Below are 19,867 nucleotides of genomic sequence, written 5' to 3'. Positions count from 1 at the left end.
TTGAAGATCATTTTAGCTAAAATCCTGACAAATTCACTTTGTTGTTTATATAAACCTTATAATCCGTGGGCTTATTCAAACAGGGATGTTTTATGTTTACAATATTATAACTTTATTCATTCATTCAACATAAGGTCCTGTGGTGGTTTTTTTTAAAGAGGCGGGACTTAGTCTCTCTTAAAGAGACATTTATCTATATATTTGTGATGTAGGAGATAAATACAAGTAATTAAAGAAAAAAGAAAAACCTTCAGTTTTCGGCGTCTGTTAATTACAATCGGGACCTGTGGTAAAAGCAGATTATAAATAGTTGGCAGCAGAATTCATCCGTATATGAAAATGGCTTCATGTTATGTCCACCATTTAGCATAAATATATGTGTAAAGATTCAATCTGTTGTAAGCATTGGAGTCCAAATCAGGAAACAAAGTAGTAAGCATTCCCAACAGGCTGCGCTGAGTATTTATTCAAACATCATGGAGGAGAGAATTCACGTGTCACACGGCGGCCATGTACAAATGAAAAGTGAACAGACGAGGTGAGAGTGAAGAAAAAGAGGATCTCTGTCCACACCACAAACACAGTAGAAACACACACAAGCAGATGCATCACATGCTCAATCATTCGTTTCACTGATCATTTTAAATAATTAAGTGCTATCTATCTCTGAATGCCGGGTTCTCAGCTCTAAAGGACCAATAAAAGGGAGCATGAGCGTTTCCTTCATTATCACTTTGTATCAAAAGCTTCACCTGAGTAAATTCTGTCAATGCAGAACAACAGGGGGACCGTTAGGGATTTTATCCTGACGGCTCAATGCATATCTTGGAAAATTACAACATTAAATATTAAGTACACAATTTTCAAATTATTGTCTTGAAATATTAAGAATTATTCTAAAATTCATACAGGCTTTTTTTCCATTCTATTGCAAATGTATTTTCCAAAAGACCCTCATATTAAGACTTTTTGTGTAGTATGACATTTGGCATAACAATTGTCATTATTCTTACATTGACTTTTATTGAAATTACTTTTTTCCCTCAAAATGTCAACTTAATTTCGACCCTAAGCTCCAAATATATTTGTTATACTTTCTTGTGGAACTGAAATGTCAGTTTGTTTGTTTTTGTTTTAGCCGCGGGCTCAATACTTATACAACCTTAGGCTGACACTTGTATCGCTGTCTTCAAGTGGTACTGGAGGACTGCTAATGAAATGGTTGTGGATGACATCACAATCCCTGAGTTACATTTTCCAGGTGAAGGCGTGACATTTCATGGCAGACGTTGCTTTCTCTGACAGCTGGAAGCTTTTCCACAGCATCTCCTGTTGACCACATTTTGTACAGCGAATGAAAACAACCAAGATGTAGCAAACTCTTTGAAGCAGAAGTCCTTTGAGCATTCCTCATGGCGTTAAACAACAATGTCATTGAAATGATGAAGTAGAAAAACTGGACATAATTACAAACACGCTTTGTAGAAACTTGGGTGCATAAAAGTGCTTATATAAAGGAAAAATATTCTTTCCATATATGTACATATTCTTTTTTGTGCAGTTTTAGCCCGGATGTAGATGATGGCAAGGGTGCAGACCGACTGAGAGATAACATATCTCATTTGATGGAGGACAGACGAGGACGTCTTTCTCCCCCCACTGTAAACAAGGAATTAAATAGACGAGAGAAAAGGGACTGCACTCTGGCATTCATTGTCTTCAGCATTACATCAAACAGTCTCATTCAATTGGCTGTACAGAAGGAGCACTAGGCTCTCGTACTTTTTTGGGGCACAAAGTGCTTTGTTGTCATCAGACATGTTTTCGCAAAACTAACTCGCCTCAAAAAAGACTCTAACCTCCTGAGAGCGTGACACTCAGGCCCAACCAGAAACAAGCCCGGGACTCCTGGGAGCCCATACGGTCCACTTCTGCGACCCTACTAGGACCCCAGCAGGGACCACTTCAAAGAACCCTAGTAAGACCCCACATGGACCCCTTTCTAGTAACCCTAGTAGGATTCCAAAATATGAAATTGGAGTCATCAAATTGCATACAATTATGAAAGAATATAATAAAAGTTCAGACATTCATGTAGGAGTTTTTTCAAATCCAAGGCCCTGGTCGGACCAGAAAGTCTGAAAACTAAAATTTTGGTCAACAACAGAAATGAACTGGTTGAGTGATTGATTGGGGTAATAGTGACGACTCGCAGGGCTAGGCGCCGTTTACTGCTAACATGCTAGCTACCCGTGTCCATGGGTTCCCATGATCCCAAGCTCACCACTTTCCTAAGTAGTCTCAGCCAAGCTCTTCTGCCGAGGTCAAATATTCAGCGGATGTTTCCCTGGGTCAACATGCAGGAATCCCCCGGTTCTAGCTGACAGCCTGCTAATGCTAGTCAATCCGATTTGGATTGAAGGAGCAAATTCCAGTATTTTCTAACAAAACTCTTGATATTTGTCAATCATGAAAACTGGTCATGTTAACATTTTACTCTGCAGATACAATGCAGAGATTCTGGGAACTTTGGAACAGAGTCAGAGGGGTCAAGGACCCTGTTTACTTAGATTTTCCTTTAAGAGAGAAAGTGGCTGCTTCTGAGCGGGGAGGGCCACATGAGGCGCCATGGACGGAGCCCTTTCTAAGTGCCAAAGTGTGCCGCAGCGGGAGCCAGCTCGGTGTGTCCGTGGTCCTGGGAGGAGAAGCAGTCGTCGGAGTGGATGAAGTGCAGGGCGGCCTGGTTGTAGCTCAGCATCGCCTGCTGTTTCTCCTCCGGGCTGTAGTCCAATGAGTGGGGGTGCACCTGCTGGACGTGCCTCTTGATGGTGCTGACCTTCAGCGTGGCCAGAGTGGCGCCACACACCATGCAGATGAGGCCGTGCCGGCGGCAGTCGTAGTCCATCAGGTACTCCATCCGCCAGCGCACCTGGTAGTTCCTTCTCTGGTCCTTCCCAGGGTAATGGCCATGACGGAAGGATGCGGCTGCAGCGCCGTCCTCCCGCACTCTGCCCTTCCCGCCGCTCACACCCTCCTCCTTCTTTACAGCTTTGCTGTGGCCTCTCACATCAGGGGAGGCGTCCTGGCTGGTCTCTGCCGCCTTATTTAGGACCTCAGCTTTGCCTGGGTTGAAACACAGTTAGACCAAGGGTGTCAGACTCATTTTAGGTAAGGGGCCACATCCTGCCCACTTTGATCTCAAGTGGGCCGGACCAGTAGAATCTTAGGCGACAGTCCGACCGTGTTTTTGACATCCCTGCGTTAGACTGAATGAAACCATTTCACTTTAATACGAAGAAACATAGAAGAACTTCGCACATCACTATCCATTGTCTCATCATTTAAATCTTAAAACTGTAATGTGTAAAGATTGATATCGAAGAAAATCTGTCGAATCACCAGGTGAGACTGATAAGTCCAGCAGGACGCACAATGGATCCATCCTGTTTTGTCAAACCTAATTCTACTGGCGTAAATGATCAAATACTTGCCCAAATAAGATGGCCTATTTTTATGTTGTGCTGATGTGCATGGCCTAAAGGAACACATTGAGAGGGAGGCAGCACAGGGCCTGACCTACAATAGCTCTCATTTTAAATTCAGCATTACGTGTATCTGCTCATGTCAGTCATCACAACTACTTTTGGTTTTTAGTTTTTATTCACTATTTCAATCCAATAACTTCTATTTTGTTATTGTTTCACTCGAAATGTAACACAATAATAAATGCAACCGATTCGCAATTAAAGAAAAACAACATTGCTGTGTGAGCTCCTTGTGAGCTAACTATCTTTGACATTTTCAAATTTTGATGACTTTCGACTGTTGAGTTTAACAGCACTTATTCAATATTTTCTGAGAAAATTATTGAAATGGAAACGTAATTAATGTGAAACATGTGTGCAGGAAGGGGCACGTTGTAATGACAGTGGGGCAACATTGGCCGAATAAAAAGCAGAGTTTAATCTATTGGGAGGAATAATAACTGTGTATACAAGACAGAGAGAGCAGTATGACTGGGTTTTTGTGCTGCGGAATATAAGTCTATAAGTCTAAGACAATATGAGTCTAATTATAAGACATAAACTATACCTATAAACCAAGGAAAATATTGACTAAAGCCCCGTCATCTGCAGCTAACCTACATAAATGAAATAGCAGTTGTGGAAGCATCTCACCGTCTTGAATTTGTATGCCTTCACTAGAACAATCTTTGGTCCAGGCAGCAGCCATGGCTTCCCTTTCCTGCCGGCTCAGGGTCGTCGTCTCGGGGTGACACTCCTGGATGTGGCGCCGGAAGCTGCTGACCTTGATCTCGTGCAGGACCTGGGAACACACCATGCAGAATGTGCCGCGGCCCTGAGGCCCGTGGGCCACTAGGTAGTCAAGGCGGAGCCGCCACGAGTCGCCCTCGTTCAGCCGCTTCTTCCTGGGCTGCCGGGGGGACCGCGGCGCTCGCACACCTCCGTTCTCAGCAATAAAGTACGCGTCCTGAGTTAAAGTGCCGTCGCCTTCTGGGTACACATCCGTGTTGGTCTGCATGGCCTGAGCAAAGAGGTCCAACCCGCCTTCTTTGGTGTCGGGGTCTGATTTGATTGAGTGTTCTGACTGATCTGTTGTGGGGCAGAGAACCACACAAGTTACATATGAAAGAATGTCAGCACTTAACAGCTACAGGTCGATCAGCCACAACAAAACCTAATAAACATTATTGAGGATATTGTTAGACGCTGATGGAGTACACTGACTTGGACCGTGATCAGAAGCGCAGCGGAAAGTTCCGGCAGCCCGGGTTACCCCGTCGCCGTGACAACGGCAACTCAGATAAGCAATGAGTTTCAAACGTCGGACTAAACTACACTTATTAGAGCGCTTCCCCTCTTGGGTTCCTACCGTGAGCCTGAGCCCAGGCCTGCAGGATGCAGTGCTTCTCCACGGAGCTGTACACCAAGGAGTTTGGGTGGGTGTCCAGCACGTGGCTCTTGATGTGGTCCAGGTGGAGCGAGGGCACTTCTCCTCCGCACACCATGCACAGCAACCGGCCGGCCTCCGCCTCGTACTCCATCAGGAACTCCTGGCGAAACCAGGCGTGCAGCGAATCGTTCAGGTAACGCTCCAGGGTCTGGGCCGACGGCCCAGCCAGGTCCTGCTCCTCCGCCTGGACTTGGGGGGCTTCACCCTCCTCAGAGCAGGGGGGTAAACTTGGAGGTTGTTGTGGCTGCTCCTGGGGTGTCACCGGTTCCGGGGGTTCAGCTGTGTTTAGAAGATACAAAGCTTATATCATGGATGTTGGCCTGTGTGTGTTTAGAACGATCTTTTTCTGTGATTATGTTCAGAGTGCACCAGAGGAAATTTACAGGTTGCATGTTGTCTTTATTTTATGATTAGACGAATGTCTAAAAAATGTTAAAAATAAAAGAGAGATTTCATAACTCAAGTTTAGATTAATTATCAAACTCATAATTTGAAAGGTCAAATTTAAATACACAGTTATTATAAGTAGGTTTTTGAAAGCTTGTTTCTTTTTTCTGTTTTACTTGATCTGTTAATTATTGTGCCTAATGTTGGCAAATATTAGCAATATTAGATAAGTTATTTCCGCTTGACCGCTTCACCACTACCAACAACAACCAACTACAACATCAACATTACGAGAAAGATGGCGAACCACGCTGAGTGAGCCAGACAGATGTTGGTCTGTATTAAGGATTAGCCTAGCTTAGCATTAAGTCTGCAAGGGTTTGCTTAAAAGTACAGCAAAATGAACATGCTGTATATCATCATTTAAATCAGATAAATAAAAATCATCCTGTCCTCCTCACACGCCCCCCACGCCAAGACGTAAACTCATACTGCCACCAGGTGTGAGCTTTAGAGAACTCATGCCAAGAGTCCTACCCACCGGCTGAATGCTGGTCAGAGTCCGGCTGGTCCTCTTTGTCCTGAGGCGACGGCGCCGCCACAGAGCCGTAAGACCTCTGAACTCCCCCCAAGCTCAGGTGGCTCTCCCACCCGGAGCGGATGACCTCCTTGTCAGCGGTGCTCCACAGCAGGGAGTCGGGGTGCTTCTGCCGGATGTGACGCTTGATGGTGCTGAGCTTCAGAGTGGCCAGCGAGCTGCCGCACACCATGCAGATCATCCCGTGGCGCTGGGGGTCAAAGTCCATCAGGTACTCGCAGCGCCAGTACTCGTGGTAGTAGCGACGGTGGTCTCGTCCAGGGATCCGACTTAGGCCCGGACGCGAGGCTCTCTGGACCCTGGGTTTACGTCCAGAGGGCCCGGGGGCCGGGGAGAGGAGGAAAGGTTGGTCCGGTCCCTCTGTGATGTTCCAGTAGCTGGTGCCTGTGACAGGTGTGACCATGTCGGCCTCTGATTCCTCCTCACCGTGGCCATTGGCCAGACCGTCCTCGTCTGAAATAAGGGACAAACAAGAACAATCCCTTACTACTACTACTTAATACTACTACTGTAAAAATGTAGTAGTACACACAGAACTTTTGTGTTGTCCACAAAAGGAGTATTGAGCGGACTATAATATTGTGTGCCGACTAAGCGGGCTGTGTCAGGCTGTTCACCCTTGAATTAAAGTCAATCATAGGAATCAGAAAAAGTGACATGTTATGTTAGCTAACATTTTCCCTCTCATTTTTAGCAATATCACCCCGTATGAAATAAACACGGTGTGTATACTTATTAGTAGTTAACGTCGCTATCACGTTACGTGTTATTTATTCCAATAATCATTATCATCGTTCATTCGCTGGCAGTGAGTCGGCCTGTGCCGCCGCTGTCCACCAGGGGGCAGCGGCGCGTCTCTTAGGTCCGCCTGCCTGCGTGCTGTTGAGCCTTTGTTTATAGGAGCCACAGAGACGGAGGGGCCATGCTGCTGCACGGCATTGTCCCCGACACGGATTAACTGGCAGTCTGACAATGGCCGTGGCTCTGACAGCCACGCAGTCCCACTTTGCGGTGAGAAACACCATGAATAATAACAATAACTCTTTAGTTCTTCTTCTTTTCTTTACCTCCCAAGTCACTCTCCTCTTTCGTCGCTTCCTCCTCTTCGCTTATTATTAATGAGAGCAGCTCAGCCTGCTCGGCACACCGGAGGTCCACGGGCTCGCTTCCCCCCGGGTCCTTCTCTTCCATCACTGGCCCGGCCCGCTGTCTCACTCGTGGATAGTGGTCCTTCTTCCTTCACCGTATCGCAGCGCCAAAGCGGGACATGTCACACCAACGACACCACGTTACACCAGCATGACATGTTCGCACCGCTCGACACGCATCTGGCAGACGCTCTAGCGCGAGCCCATCACCGAGGAGCCCGTGTTCCACGATGCCCCCCCACCGCGCCCCCCGCCCCGCCGCGCACGGGAGCCAAGTTAACTTTCATATAATCACACTATCGTGTATTCCGCCGGCGATTGAAGCTCGTTCCTCCGTCCGGCGCCGCGGCGCAGGCCTCCAGTAATGTATTTTAAGGCTCTTGCTTGTCTTCAGGGTGGGGAGCCGACTAGGGGCCCCTGGGGCTCCTTAAGGGGCTCCTGGGTAAATTTAAAGAGACAGTAGCAGTGTCGTCAATGCACACCCACCCCGGGGGGGAGCAAACAGAGCAGCGGGCGCTAATACTGATAAGACGCTAATACTAAATGCTGCTGTTCTCAATAAATAATGCGATGACAGAGGCGGGCTGGTTCGGCAAAGCATCGGTTAAAAAAAAACGAGGCGGGTCCATTCTAAATTAGGGGCCCACGAGCTCGACCTCATATTGTTTTGTGCTGGGGATCCAGGTCCGGGGATACTTTATTCTAAACACAAATCCTGTGTGGTCCGTTTTGACAGACAAACCGGCCCTATTAAGCACAGGGAACAGTTATTGTCATTATACTGATTGACCCAGAGAGTATTGGCTTTAATAAACACTCGTTGGTCAAGTGCCCAATTGACATATTCAAAACGCTTTGTCTGAACAATGGACGCATCCTCCCCCAAAAAATGAATCAGTTTGCCACCACAGCAGAACCGTTAAATGTGTCAATGCAAGAAGCTAAGGTCAACAATCCTGGCATTTTTGGGTACAATATAAATACTTATTTGAAAATGAACTCTCTAATCGTACATTTCCTTATGAAGTAGTATTGGTTATGATTGTATTGTAAATAGTATTACTTTGCTGGTGTGTTAATCTCTAAAGACTGGCCCCTTCAAGAGGGGGTTTATGGGGATAATCTTGTCCAGAGTCTACTGTGTGTAGAGACGTTTTCTTATTTGATGCTATAGATTTGGTAGACAATGGGGCCCCTCTCACCAAGAGATTAATGAAGAGAATGTCTACGTTTATAAATCAGCCCAGTAAAGGTTACTTCTTGTATTTCAAGTCAACACCTACAACTAAAAGGACTATTTTTCCGAGCAAACCTGCCTATTAATGACTGTTGTGCTCATTATTCAAAACCACCAATCGCGCTATTCTATCTATGGCGGTTCTGCACATGAATTGAGGCAATTTGTAGAAAAAGCCAATAAATCAATGGACCTTTGTCCAGCTGCGCCAAATTGGAACAGGTTATATGATACCTGCGCATCGCCGCCGAATTATTGTTATTTAGTTATTCCACGTGTGTCCAAAAAGGCAGCTTTCCCTAAATCTTCACCTGACGAATGAGGCTCCGGCTAATTATCAGCCGACCAACGAGACGCGAAGCCAAATGTATCGAAATGATTTCACATAAACGCTACTGAGTGGATTTGAACCGGGGAGGCGTCGTGCTGTGTACTGTCTGTGCGTGTCCACGCCACACACACACACACACACACACACACACACACACACACACACACACACACACACGCGCGCGCGCGCGCACACGCACGCAAAGCAGGCGTCCAGGTCCCACATCCTGGTACTTTTCAGCGTTGTCAAGGCAGCCTCGGAGAGCACGGCTGGCTGACGGAAAGTAGCTGCAGTGTCCTGGCAACGTCTCTGTCCAAAAACACGTTCACTAAAACTGTCCCGGAAAGTTAGGTGTAACTAAAGGTATCGGGTATGCATGTTTTTCTTCCACGCGTTTCCGAGCGTCGTGCTTTTGCCACAGCGACGCGCGGGGTTTCTCGTCTCTTTTCGGGCAGGCAACAGACTCCGGCGCCCGTCCGTGTGGACAACAGGGGGAGGTCTTGTCCATTGTGGCGCTTAGAGAGACACAGCGGTTCATGGACGATTTACGCCGTAAATGTCGAAATCTCCCCCCTCAGCGTTTCGGTGTGTGGTGTTAAATGTGCCGTAGCTGGGTCGGTTCGCGGCGTTTTCGATCAAATAGTCGCAGAATAAAGAATAAAAATGGCTCTCGACAGATATAATGTGTGATAGAAAGGGACAGGTTTAAAGGGACAGTGTCACTCTGCTTCCTTCCTGGTTCATGTAGCTTAAAGTATGGCTACACGTTCCAACGCGACGTGTTCGTGTCCCCAATGATGCCGTCGGACCAGATAGTTAATATTCACATGTCACAATGCTACAATCCAGTAGTTCGCTAAGTTAACTATAAGCTTTACTCTGTCTCGCGTGTGCATCGTGTTGTGGGCGAGGAGCTGGTGTCCTGCTGTTAGCCTCCATGTGCATTGTCTTTTGATTAGCATGTTACAACCATTAATCCATTCGAACAAGAGGCCCTGGAAATGGGAACAACTGCCTGAGCTCAAATGTGATATTTTTTTAATAGTAAACATATTAGGTGTACAGTTAGAAAGTAGGTGAATTGTTTTCACAAATGACTTATCCACACAATATTAACATATTGTATTTGAAATGTTTCACCACAACCACGGTGGGTTGTAAATTTATCACATCTTGGATTTTATTTGCATGTGATACAAAATCATACGGTGGTGTTTTCATATGCTATTTTTTACATTTCATGTGTGACATCATGTTGTGTGATGATGTGAGTTCATTGAGTATATTATGATTTCATCACCTCATACATATTCACATGGCGTTAATTCAACCACGGAAAACAAAATCAAAATCCCAAGCGTCATAATATTTCAAATTGAGTTTATGGATGAGCTGTATTGATTTGATTGAACCAATGTCCCTAATACCGCAAGGTTGGTGGTTCGAGCCCAGGCTGCCCCATGTCGAAGTGTCCCTGAGCAAGACACCTAACCCCTAATTGCTCCCCGGGCAAAATGTAAAAAAGCCATGGGTTAAAAATGTAATGTAAGTTGCTTTGGATAAAAGCTAAATGTAATGTAATGTAATACATTTTCCACTGGGTGTATTACACCTTATCGGTGTGTGCCTCCTTTTTAAAGACGCATGAAATAAATAGTTTGCGCTACAACCTGTTTGATAGATTCTTGCTTTAGCTTGCTCCATTTATATCAAACTTATTACAAAATGACAATTTACACTTTATTTCTGTTCTTCAGGACACCCGCATACCAAAGTGATGTCTGCAAGAGTTGGCAGCTGCTCAGCAAAGCCAACCATCATGTAGGAGGAGACCACGTACGTTGATGCCATCAAGGATTGTTGACCAACGGGATGATTTTAATCCGTGTGACAAGGGAAGAGCCAACCACCACTGTTGGATGAGAACCGATGGGCTGTTCAAGCTGGCGATGCCAACTGCAAAAGATAAAAGTGGTTCAACGTCCCACCGCTACCGGCCGGCCTCCGAGTACGATGATGCCACGCTCAACCAAAAAAGACAATACTGGAGAACCAAGAAACGAGAGCAGAGGGCCCGACTGACAGAGCGCAGAATAAAGGGAACGCAAGGCGGAAAGATCCTACATCTGCACGCCCCTGCGGTGACAAATTCTACTTCAACTTTCCCTTTTGCCGCTTTTGCTTCTCCTTTGCAGAGTAATGACGACTCTTGCAAAAAAGTTGCGACCTCTTCTGCATCACCAAGTGTAAATGTAGCCACGGCCTGCTCAGTTGAAGCCACTGACAACCAAGAGGAGAAGTGGCTCCATTCAATGAAACTGGACATTCTCTCGCCTCAGTTGCCAGCATCGTGTTCCATTTCAGCCAAAGCTTCTAGGGGCAACACGGTCACAGCGAGGGGTACGCTGAGCAGAGCCGTTACCTCACATACACCCAGTGGAACCCAGCTGAACACCCGTTCCTCAGTGCCTCCATTCAGAGTGACCAGAACTACCAATGGCAGCTCCACTGAAACAACGCCTCAGTCATGTGTGTCTTTGCAGAGTGCATCAGCCCCTAAAACACATCAGGCACAAGTTGCATTACGCACCCAGCCCAATCTCCCACCAACCAATGTCACCACAGGCGCGGTTCTTATGTCCTCACCATGTGTCCCAGACTCTATTAAAAGGGTGGGCAGAAAAGCGAACACAACGCCTCAAAGTGGAACAAAGAGTGCCTTGGTCACTTTGCAGGGGGCTAAAGGTGTTAGCAAGTCCCCTTCTTCTTCGGGGCTAGAGGAGGAGCAAGCAGCCAGACGCAGAGAGCATTGGCGGATCAAAAAGCGAGAGCAAAGGGCGAAGCTGGCAGCTCAGCTAGTTAAAGCTAGAGAAAGGGCACAGAGTGTGGAGTTCACGTTTCGGAGGCAAACAGCACAAAAAACAGGACTTGTGGGAGGCAAGATTCATCAGCATCTTCCATCTCAGCCAATTTTGAGAGAAGCAGGCAAGAGGCAGTTTCCGACTCAGGTCAAAACTTCATTTACATCGGCCAAAAGGGAAAATGACGAACTGCAAAGTGGGACAGGGGGCTTCGCCACAGCCAACCGGAACAAGGTAACAAATGCACAAGTCTGTAGGACAACGCAGACAGCCATCACATGTGACGCTACTTTGTTTAGAAAGCCTGGGGAGTCTACGAGAAGGTTTCCAAGTTATTTACATCTTTCTAATGTTGCCCGAGGGACAACCCGATGTAAAACACCTAGACAGAGGTTCATAGATGCCCAGAAGAATTTCATGAATCAAAGAAACATAAGATGTAAATCCCCGTTAAATGCCTCAGTCTTTGCTAGCAGAAATTTCCCTCAAATTGACCCCAACGACACGCCCGAGCAGATAATCGCCAAACGGCGAGAGTATTGGCGGATTAAAAAGCGCGAACAGCGAGCTAGGCTATCAATGGACGTAAAGTCTCGGTTGAAGGAGAGGGACTCTCTAATGCGAAGAGTGAAACGTTACCAGTCAATCCTGGAGGAGATGAGGAGGGCCAGAGCGTTGGCCCAGTCAGCGGGAAGCAGCCTTACCCACGCCTCGGAGACCATCGGGGGGTTCATCAAGGAGGATGGGACGGTGACTATTAACATTCCCCAGGTTCCTTCAGAGCACAACTCCGAGTGTCATGTAGTTCCTTATAACACTCCCAACACAAAACCTCAGCATCACCCTAATACAAACCGAAGAGTTATAACACCCATTCGTGTGACTAAGCCCCCTCCTCCCCTCCTACCAGCTCAGGTGAAAGTCTCTTTTCCCCTTGATGGTCAGTCGCTCAACAAGCCACCAAGACTACTACCAGTCAGACAAAGCACAGCCTCTGCTAAACCACACAGGTTAGCAATCCAAACTGTTGGTCAGCTCACACTCACTCATCCTCAAACCCCTCAAAATGTGGTTTCTGGAGGATCGACCGCAGGGTCAAACCTGGGGGCCTGTGTCATGAAGATGGCCATCTCCAGTAATGCACCATCACTGTCAGCACTCTCTCTGGATCCGGAGTTGACAGAAGAGGAGAGGATGGCAAAGAAAAGGGAGTACTGGAGGATAAAGAAGCGAGAGCAGCGAGCAGCTCGAGCCGCTCGCCTGAAGCAGGGCGTCTTACAGGCCAGGGCCAGTGTGACCTTACAGAGGAGGAGGGCCCAGAGGAAAGTAGCGATAGCAACCACACCACCAGGCAGGAGTCTCCCTGACCAAACAAGAAGTCTACAATCCATACCCAACAACTGTGTCCCAGTTATGCCCCATGCAAATGAGATAAAACAAGAGAATGAGTCTATGCCAGAAGTTGACCTTAATTCTCAACTGGAACAAGCCATCTGTCCAGATATCAAAGCCCCAAGCTCCCCACCACCACCACCTCCTCCAGCGGCACATTCGGAGCCTGACTCAGCTGTGAATGCAGACAGCCAAGCTACCACTCTGCTAGCTGTAGCCTCTATGAAGAAACTCCTGGAAGAATCACTTAGCACAGTGACAGAGTGTAGCAGTGAGCAGTCTACCATTAAATTGGAGTCAACGGAGGCCTCAGAGCAAGAGATGGAGCCAAATTTACCCCCGAACAAGTTGGCTCCTATCGCTCCTGACTTGACATTGGAGATAAAAAGCTGGCCTTCAAATTCCAATGCTTTAGTTCAAGAATGTTCACCAAGCCCTCATCTCAAGGACTCAGCCCAAAGTAGCGAGACAATACCACCTCTTCCAATCTCCAGCGGGGTAGTCCTGCCTCCCACATGCGAGCACTCATCCCAAACGCATTCAAACTTCATAGTAAAACCCTCTATGGAAGCCTCTCCGCCCCGCAGAACCCAGAGGCAACGCACCAAAAAAGCAGGCCATCAAAGCAGCCTTTCCGCAGAGCCGCCAAAGCTGCATCACCTACCACAACCGCAGCAACAACACAGTGAAAAACGGTGCCAGGCACAGGAAGAATGCCAAAACAGCAACTCCCGCCCAGAACAAGGACCTCTCAGTGTGATGACCGAGCGCAGCGGTCTGTTCGGCCTGCAGAGGAAGAGGGAGTACTGGAAACTGATGAAGAGGCAGCAAAGGGCCAGGTTAAGAGCCCGGCAGAGAGACAGATCGGCAGAGTGCAGCAATCGTCTCTCCCAGAAAAACATTCAGGTGACGTGACCCATAGAAATAATGATCATTTTGAATACTGTACCAAATAGCTAATATTAAACTGAGACTGGGGGAAGCTAAGAGGGGTACACGTTTAGAAGAAGCATCAATCAATCAATCCCTTTAAAGAGTAATGCTCCCTTTGCTAGCTGCCTTCAGTTACATTACTATGTGCATTTGTGTCACCCCTTCTTTCTAAAAAGCTGAATCCTCAGGATTTTCATTTTGATATGCCTAAAAGGAGGACTTCAGTACTGAACATGTTCAAAAAGTATGATTACTTTCTGAACATTTTCAGTACATTTGAACAGTATAGTGATAATACTAATAACCATGATCATTTTGGGTGCAACCCAATAGGACCTTTTCCTACTCTTTAAACCCTACTAGATCCACTGATTTGAAATTCACAGTTTTCACAGAATTATGGTCTGTTTCCAAAACAGTTTGAGCCCATAGAAGTTACTTTTAAAACGTAATAACGTTTTTCCCCTCTCTTTTCCTTTTCTTTGCATTTTTATCTGTGATAAACTATTGATTTATTGAAATTTGTGGGCCAGCGGCTAACATCAATTTTGGCACACTATGAATTGATTGGCTCAAGAATATTAAGTTTAGCCATGATCACTGGAATTGAATTTCACAACATCCTGTACTGATACTGCTGCCTGGCTTGAGGCTTGTTGTTGTACACAAAATGTGCTCTGTTTGTAGACGGTTTGTTGCCACCTCCCTCTCTCTAAAACATGGCTCATTACACCACAAACTTTCTGGAATCTAACACTTGAACAGCAAAAATAGAGGAGTGGGACTGATGAGGGCCGAGGTTAGCTAGGGACGAACACACATGTGCATGTTGCAGAAAGATACTTTTCTCGTTGTATATTATTGTGCTTTTCTGTTAATTCTGTTGTCTTTCAGGCTTCAGGTCTCGTTCTTATGAACACCACGAAGGGCGTGAATCCCCGAGGAAAAGCAGCACTCTATCCCGAGCCGCCCGTTGCTTCTCCAACTGCAGTGGCCGGTATCCCCTCTGTCCTGCTCGTCAGCCACACGGCATGCAACGCTGAACAGTCACATGACGCACTCCGGGTCAAATTGCCTGTCAACAGTGTCTCCTGTTCACCCAGAAGTGTGCAGAACCATGTGAACATTGGACCATCACAGATCGAGTCCTACTGTCAAGGACCTCACGAGAATCCACAACAAGCCATGCCAAGTTCAAGAAGGTGGATGTCCAGAAGCACAGACCTGGACTTGGCCCCTTCACTCCCTTTTCTGAAACCCCCAGACAACCCACTGTCCAGCATCAACCTTCAGCCCATTGAACCTCCTCCAAGTCCAAACTGCACCTTCAGTCCAATAAAAATCCCTTGTTCCCAGCTTCAGAACCCCACGCATATGATGCATACTCCCACCAATCTGGCACCCATTACCTCCATGGCTCCACCAAAGCCCATCCCAGGGGAGTGTGAGGAGGACTTTCTGAGGAGGAAGAGGGAGTACTGGAGGATTAAAAAGAAGGAACAGAGAGCCAGGAAGGCCATTCGGGACAAGGGAGTCTCCCCAAGAAGAGCCTCCAACAACTTTAGGACCATCCTGCCTGCCCAGGAGCCACAAACACAGGTAAATTTAAAAACTCCTGCCTAATTACTATAGTCCTATTAAATGATAAAAAACACACATCAGAAGAAACCAACACTCAGGTTACATTCGTACCGAAGGGGAATATGAGTGTTTTTTGTTTTTTTCAATCCTATCCATTTTCTCTGTCACCACAGGATTCTGGTCAGTGGCTGAGCTCCTCTGAGGAATCAGAACATCTAATGAGGTGGGACATTTGTAGCAACCAATCGGTTTTGCTGCGGGCTTAATGTGGGATAATAAAGACGTAAAGACTACTTTCTTTTTTTCAGTAATTCAGAGGACACCGACATGGGATCATTTTCCTTCTCAGGTTACACCGCACCAGGTGAAGTATCAAATATGTCACTTTGAGCCGCCTAAACGGTTCTAAACGGACTCATTGGCACAAACGTTTTTCTCTTTAACTGTTTCTTCAGATAATGCAGAGCTTCTGTTCACTGACTACGAGGATAATAACGGAGAGGAAGGTTCCGTCTCAGACGCCGTGTGGAGGAATCGCTACCTCATGGACTACGATCCGCTCAACCAGCTGCTGGTGTGCATGGTGTGTGGAGAACTGCAGTACTCCCACAGCCTGGAGGGGGTGAGGGCTCACATCGATGAGGCCCATCCGGACACCCTGGCCCTGGAGCCCAGGGAGCAACGGCAAATACTGGAGGCCTGGGACGAGCAGGTGTCCCAGAGGGAGCGCTTTTTCACCAGCCAGCTCCAGCAGCACAGCGGAACCCTGGAAGGTACAGTATGACTGCAGACACAACAAAGGTGCTGCCTAGAACCACTCAAAACTCTTTCAAAGGAGTATGCCGTTTGGAAGTGTCCACCCAGAACCCCCCATGCAAGGTTGTATACAGAACCCTTCCAAGGTGAAATGGATCCACCCAGAACCCTCTCTGGGAGTTCTGTCCAGAACTTTTCTACCATATAAAGGTTTTATGAAGAACGCGCCTATGGGGTTTCTACTTAGAACCCTTTTATTGTTTCAAGCTTTCCACCAAAGTTGTTTTGGGGAGACTGCAGCGTATTTATACCCATTGGGGTACAGCATTGGCCACAACTGTTCTTTGGAGCGTTCTCATTATGATGACCGTATTGGGATGAGGAAGCTGCGCCTCATTTCTTTGCCAAACATGTATTTATGATACTAGAAGGTTGGTTACATTGTAAATGCCAGAGAGTTGAAGGTTATTATTATTATGATTAGGTAACTGCTTCCGAAATATTCTGATTTGAAACCATGGTCACAAAAATAAACGGCAGTTTTCATCAGAGAGGGAAGTTGGTCCCGGAGCCGGCCGCTGTAGTTCTGGCGAAGGAGCCGGATTGTAATTGAGCCAGAACACAACGTCAACAAAGACGGAGCTGGAAAAGAAGGACAAAGGGCTTTTTTTCACCTTGAAAACTGGTGACCCATGTCACTTCTCCGTAGCAGCTTCAAGACGCCCCAATACAGGACAGCAAGTTGTGTAGTGTGAACTCGGCATGTGTTATCTTCCAACATGCCAAACCTTTTGAACTTGTTTTGCAGAAGCACACAGGAACTGAAGACCAGAGGAGAGGACTGCAGGAGACAACAGCCACACTTTGTCTTATTTATTAAAATTGTATCAATGGGTTTACCTTCACAAAGTCACCTTGAAAGAAAATGCTGTATTGGAAAGATTCCTCCCAACGGGCAGCTTTACCTCATTTCCCTACCAGGGTTGTAATATGGGTCTATGACAGTCCGTGTGGACAGTTTCTGCATCAAAGCTTTGATGGATATGACGTTTTATATTTAAAATATTTATAGAAGTATGACATTCTGGTGAATAGTCTTTGTACTAAGCCAGGCTAAAATTGTGTGGGACCTATAAACTGAGGATAAACCTATGTTGAAATTCAGGTCCGAGGCTGTTCTAGACCCCGCTAGTTATTGGATTGTTGCATGGCTGTTCAGAACTGTTCAAGTTATTGTTTGTGATTCTCCATGATGTTCTTCAAACCCTGAAGCTTACATATGTTCCTCAATGACAACTTTTTGTATTGAGACAACTTTTTTAAAACTTTGTCAAATGTGTACAAACCTCCTGCAGTTCATATCAGCTTCACCATATGACATAAAACATCTAACGTCTTCACTGTAAATACAGAAAATACTTAAGTCGTAAGACGTATAAGACTGTGCAGTTTCACAATATTTGGAGCAATGGTATTTATTGACTCTCCTTGTATAATGATTATTGATGGTGCATTATTCATATCTGTAGAAAGCTCCATGTTAGAGAATCTTCTCATCTGTGAGTATTGAGTCCAAGGGTTTCCTGCATGAGTAGTAAAAGGATAAACTACAATGTATCATTTATGATATACATTCTCGTGTTTTGTACCATTTCATTCAGAGAAAACTGCTGAACTGTTCTGTTTGAGCACAAAGCTGTTCGGAGGACTGCCTTCACAGCTGCAACACAGTGTCAATAGCTGGAAGCGACCAAGCTATTTTACCTTCTGAGAATGTAATTCTGACTTGATGACTTGTTTACCAGTTCAAATGGAATGTTTCAATGCCTTTTTCAGTAATAAACCTTTTCTACCTTTGAGCTTACCCTTTTTCCCCACATTGATTATCTAATTCTACCTCAGGTCAAATCTTACAGTATGACTCTATATAAACGTAGGTCAAAGCTTCATTTTTAATTGTTGGAGGTCAAAGCCTAACTAACCATTAGAGATCATTTCTGCTGCTTTGAACAGGAAATGTTGCGTACCCCTGTGTCACAGCCTTATTCCAAAATGAATTAAATTCACTTTTTTACCTGTCTATTTCGCCTATTAAGCCAATACTACTCAAACATCAGCGTCTACAAGATAGGAGGCATTCAAGCCCTACATATGGGGCCAAATGATCAGCTATACAAGCAGCATATACATAATAAACAGCACCTAAAAGTGAATAAGATAGAAAAATATCAAAGAACTTGAGACAGAAATGAACCTCAATGATACAAATGAGACTAGACAGAGACGGGACATTCTTAGAGCACAGTATAATGCATTATACAGCGTAATGAAACGTAAACAGACATACTACAACCAAGGAGAAAGGGCAGGGAAACTTCCGGCCTGGTGTCCAGACAGAAAGTCCAGCCACATCTCACACACTCCAGAACTTAGAAATACCGCTCATTAGCGAGAGCTCAAAACAGGAACCCAACTCCTCAAGAGTTGTCAGAAGCCATAGACCGTATGAAAGAACGTGCTGAATGAACTGAGTCTATAGGGGAGGACTTCAATCACGTTGAAGAGAGGATAATTAGTGGAAACAAATGCACCTTAGCTCAATTTTGAGTGTCATGACCAAGCTTGTAAATACTTTGTTTTCTATTTTGAAAAGACTTCACGTTTCACGTGAGGAAAATAATTAGTGAAATCCATTTTGGAATAAGGCTGTAACATAAGAAAATGGAAAAAGCAAAGCGGATAGAATTGTTTATAAGGCTTCACAGCTGACAATGCATAGGAGAGAATAGGAAAGCAAGCTGTGAGGTGGAAGGAACTGCTTGCAGAGCTCAGACTGCCTCCAGGTACAGTCACACAAATGCTAGAACAATATTTATGCTAAAATGAAATCCTGCTTTTGTGTGGCAGAAATATGTACTTTGCTGCTCTCCTATCATCTTTTCTTGCGACCTCTAGTGGTAATCCCCTCATCTGGGAATCAGTGCCAAGATCATTTCAAACGTAGACTATGACTGTCCAAATAATTACATTATTGATTTATCTTGCAATGTCTTACCTCCATTCATTTTTATTGTCCTTGATATTGACTTTGACTTTGTTTTTGTGCGTGTTAAACATGACAATGTCACCAGAGTTTTAGTGAACTTGATGCCAGAAAAACAATACATCAGTACATTACATTACATGTAATTTAGCTGGCACTCCAAAGTGCATTCAACCATAGGGATACAAACTCAGAAGAGCAAGAAACAAGAAAGTGCAGTAGTGATGCTGACCGGCCTAATGTTAACTAATTCAGAGACAAAATTAGGACGCATTTTTTCAATTGGGACACAGTTTATTACTGAAGCTTTCCATAATTAGTCAAGAGTCCTCCTCAGGTTCAGCTCGGTTCAGTAAACCAGTAGCTCACACTAGTCCAGCAGCTACCCGTCATAGTACAGTATGTTAGGATACTGCTCTTCACCGTTTCATCCTCTGGCTTGTCCTCGGCTCTTCCTCCAATGTCACCTCAGGTTCTTGTTGAGGCTGTCGCTCCTCTTTCTGGTACTCGGGTTCTGGGCCGTGGTGGTGGAATGACTCAGTGTCAGTCGCCCCCTGCAGCTCCCGGGGCCCAGCGTCCAGGCGGAACAGAGTGGGGACCTGACCCAGGATGGGATTGTCCTCCTG

General features: G+C 45.8%; 3 protein-coding genes across 5 annotated transcripts in view; 1 reads left to right on the top strand and 2 right to left on the bottom strand.

Moving 5' to 3' along the window:
• Positions 1–430: 430 nt before the first annotated feature.
• zfta (zinc finger translocation associated) lies at positions 431–7,551 on the bottom strand. The gene is made up of 5 exons (XM_040181410.2): positions 7,027–7,551; positions 5,903–6,412; positions 4,894–5,253; positions 4,179–4,613; positions 431–3,123 (listed from the first exon to the last, which is right to left on the bottom strand). The coding sequence occupies exons 1-5, from the start codon at positions 7,148–7,150 to the stop codon at positions 2,645–2,647; spliced, it is 1,908 nt and encodes a 635-aa protein (XP_040037344.2). The 5' UTR covers positions 7,151–7,551; the 3' UTR covers positions 431–2,644.
• Positions 6,490–18,062, top strand: LOC120822059 (uncharacterized). 3 transcript variants are annotated; one of them, XM_078105756.1, is made up of 7 exons: positions 6,490–6,970; positions 10,433–13,834; positions 14,756–15,460; positions 15,616–15,665; positions 15,751–15,806; positions 15,898–16,215; positions 17,007–18,062. In XM_078105756.1, the coding sequence occupies exons 2-7, from the start codon at positions 10,520–10,522 to the stop codon at positions 17,021–17,023; spliced, it is 4,461 nt and encodes a 1,486-aa protein (XP_077961882.1). In that variant the 5' UTR covers positions 6,490–6,970; positions 10,433–10,519; the 3' UTR covers positions 17,024–18,062. The 3 variants fall into 3 exon arrangements, with proteins under 3 accessions (XP_077961882.1, XP_040037339.2, XP_040037341.2); XM_040181405.2 differs by lacking the exon at positions 6,490–6,970 and adding an exon at positions 8,870–9,038; XM_040181407.2 differs by lacking the exon at positions 6,490–6,970 and adding an exon at positions 8,917–9,045.
• A 1,452-nt stretch (positions 18,063–19,514) lies between these two features.
• ecsit (ECSIT signaling integrator) overlaps positions 19,515–19,867 on the bottom strand; it is a 7,615-nt gene continuing 7,262 nt past the window's right edge. The window contains exon 8 of the mRNA XM_040181411.2: positions 19,515–19,867. This exon is cut by the window's right edge and continues 80 nt beyond it. Within this exon, the coding sequence (XP_040037345.2) occupies positions 19,661–19,867 (207 nt within the window). The 3' untranslated portion in view covers positions 19,515–19,660.

The sequence above is a fragment of the Gasterosteus aculeatus genome, chromosome 7, assembly GCF_964276395.1.
Source record: "Gasterosteus aculeatus chromosome 7, fGasAcu3.hap1.1, whole genome shotgun sequence".
NCBI classification, from domain to species: domain Eukaryota; kingdom Metazoa; phylum Chordata; class Actinopteri; order Perciformes; family Gasterosteidae; genus Gasterosteus; species Gasterosteus aculeatus.
The sequence above is the reverse complement of the archived record's forward strand: the minus strand, read 5'-3'. Positions and strand labels throughout refer to the sequence as shown.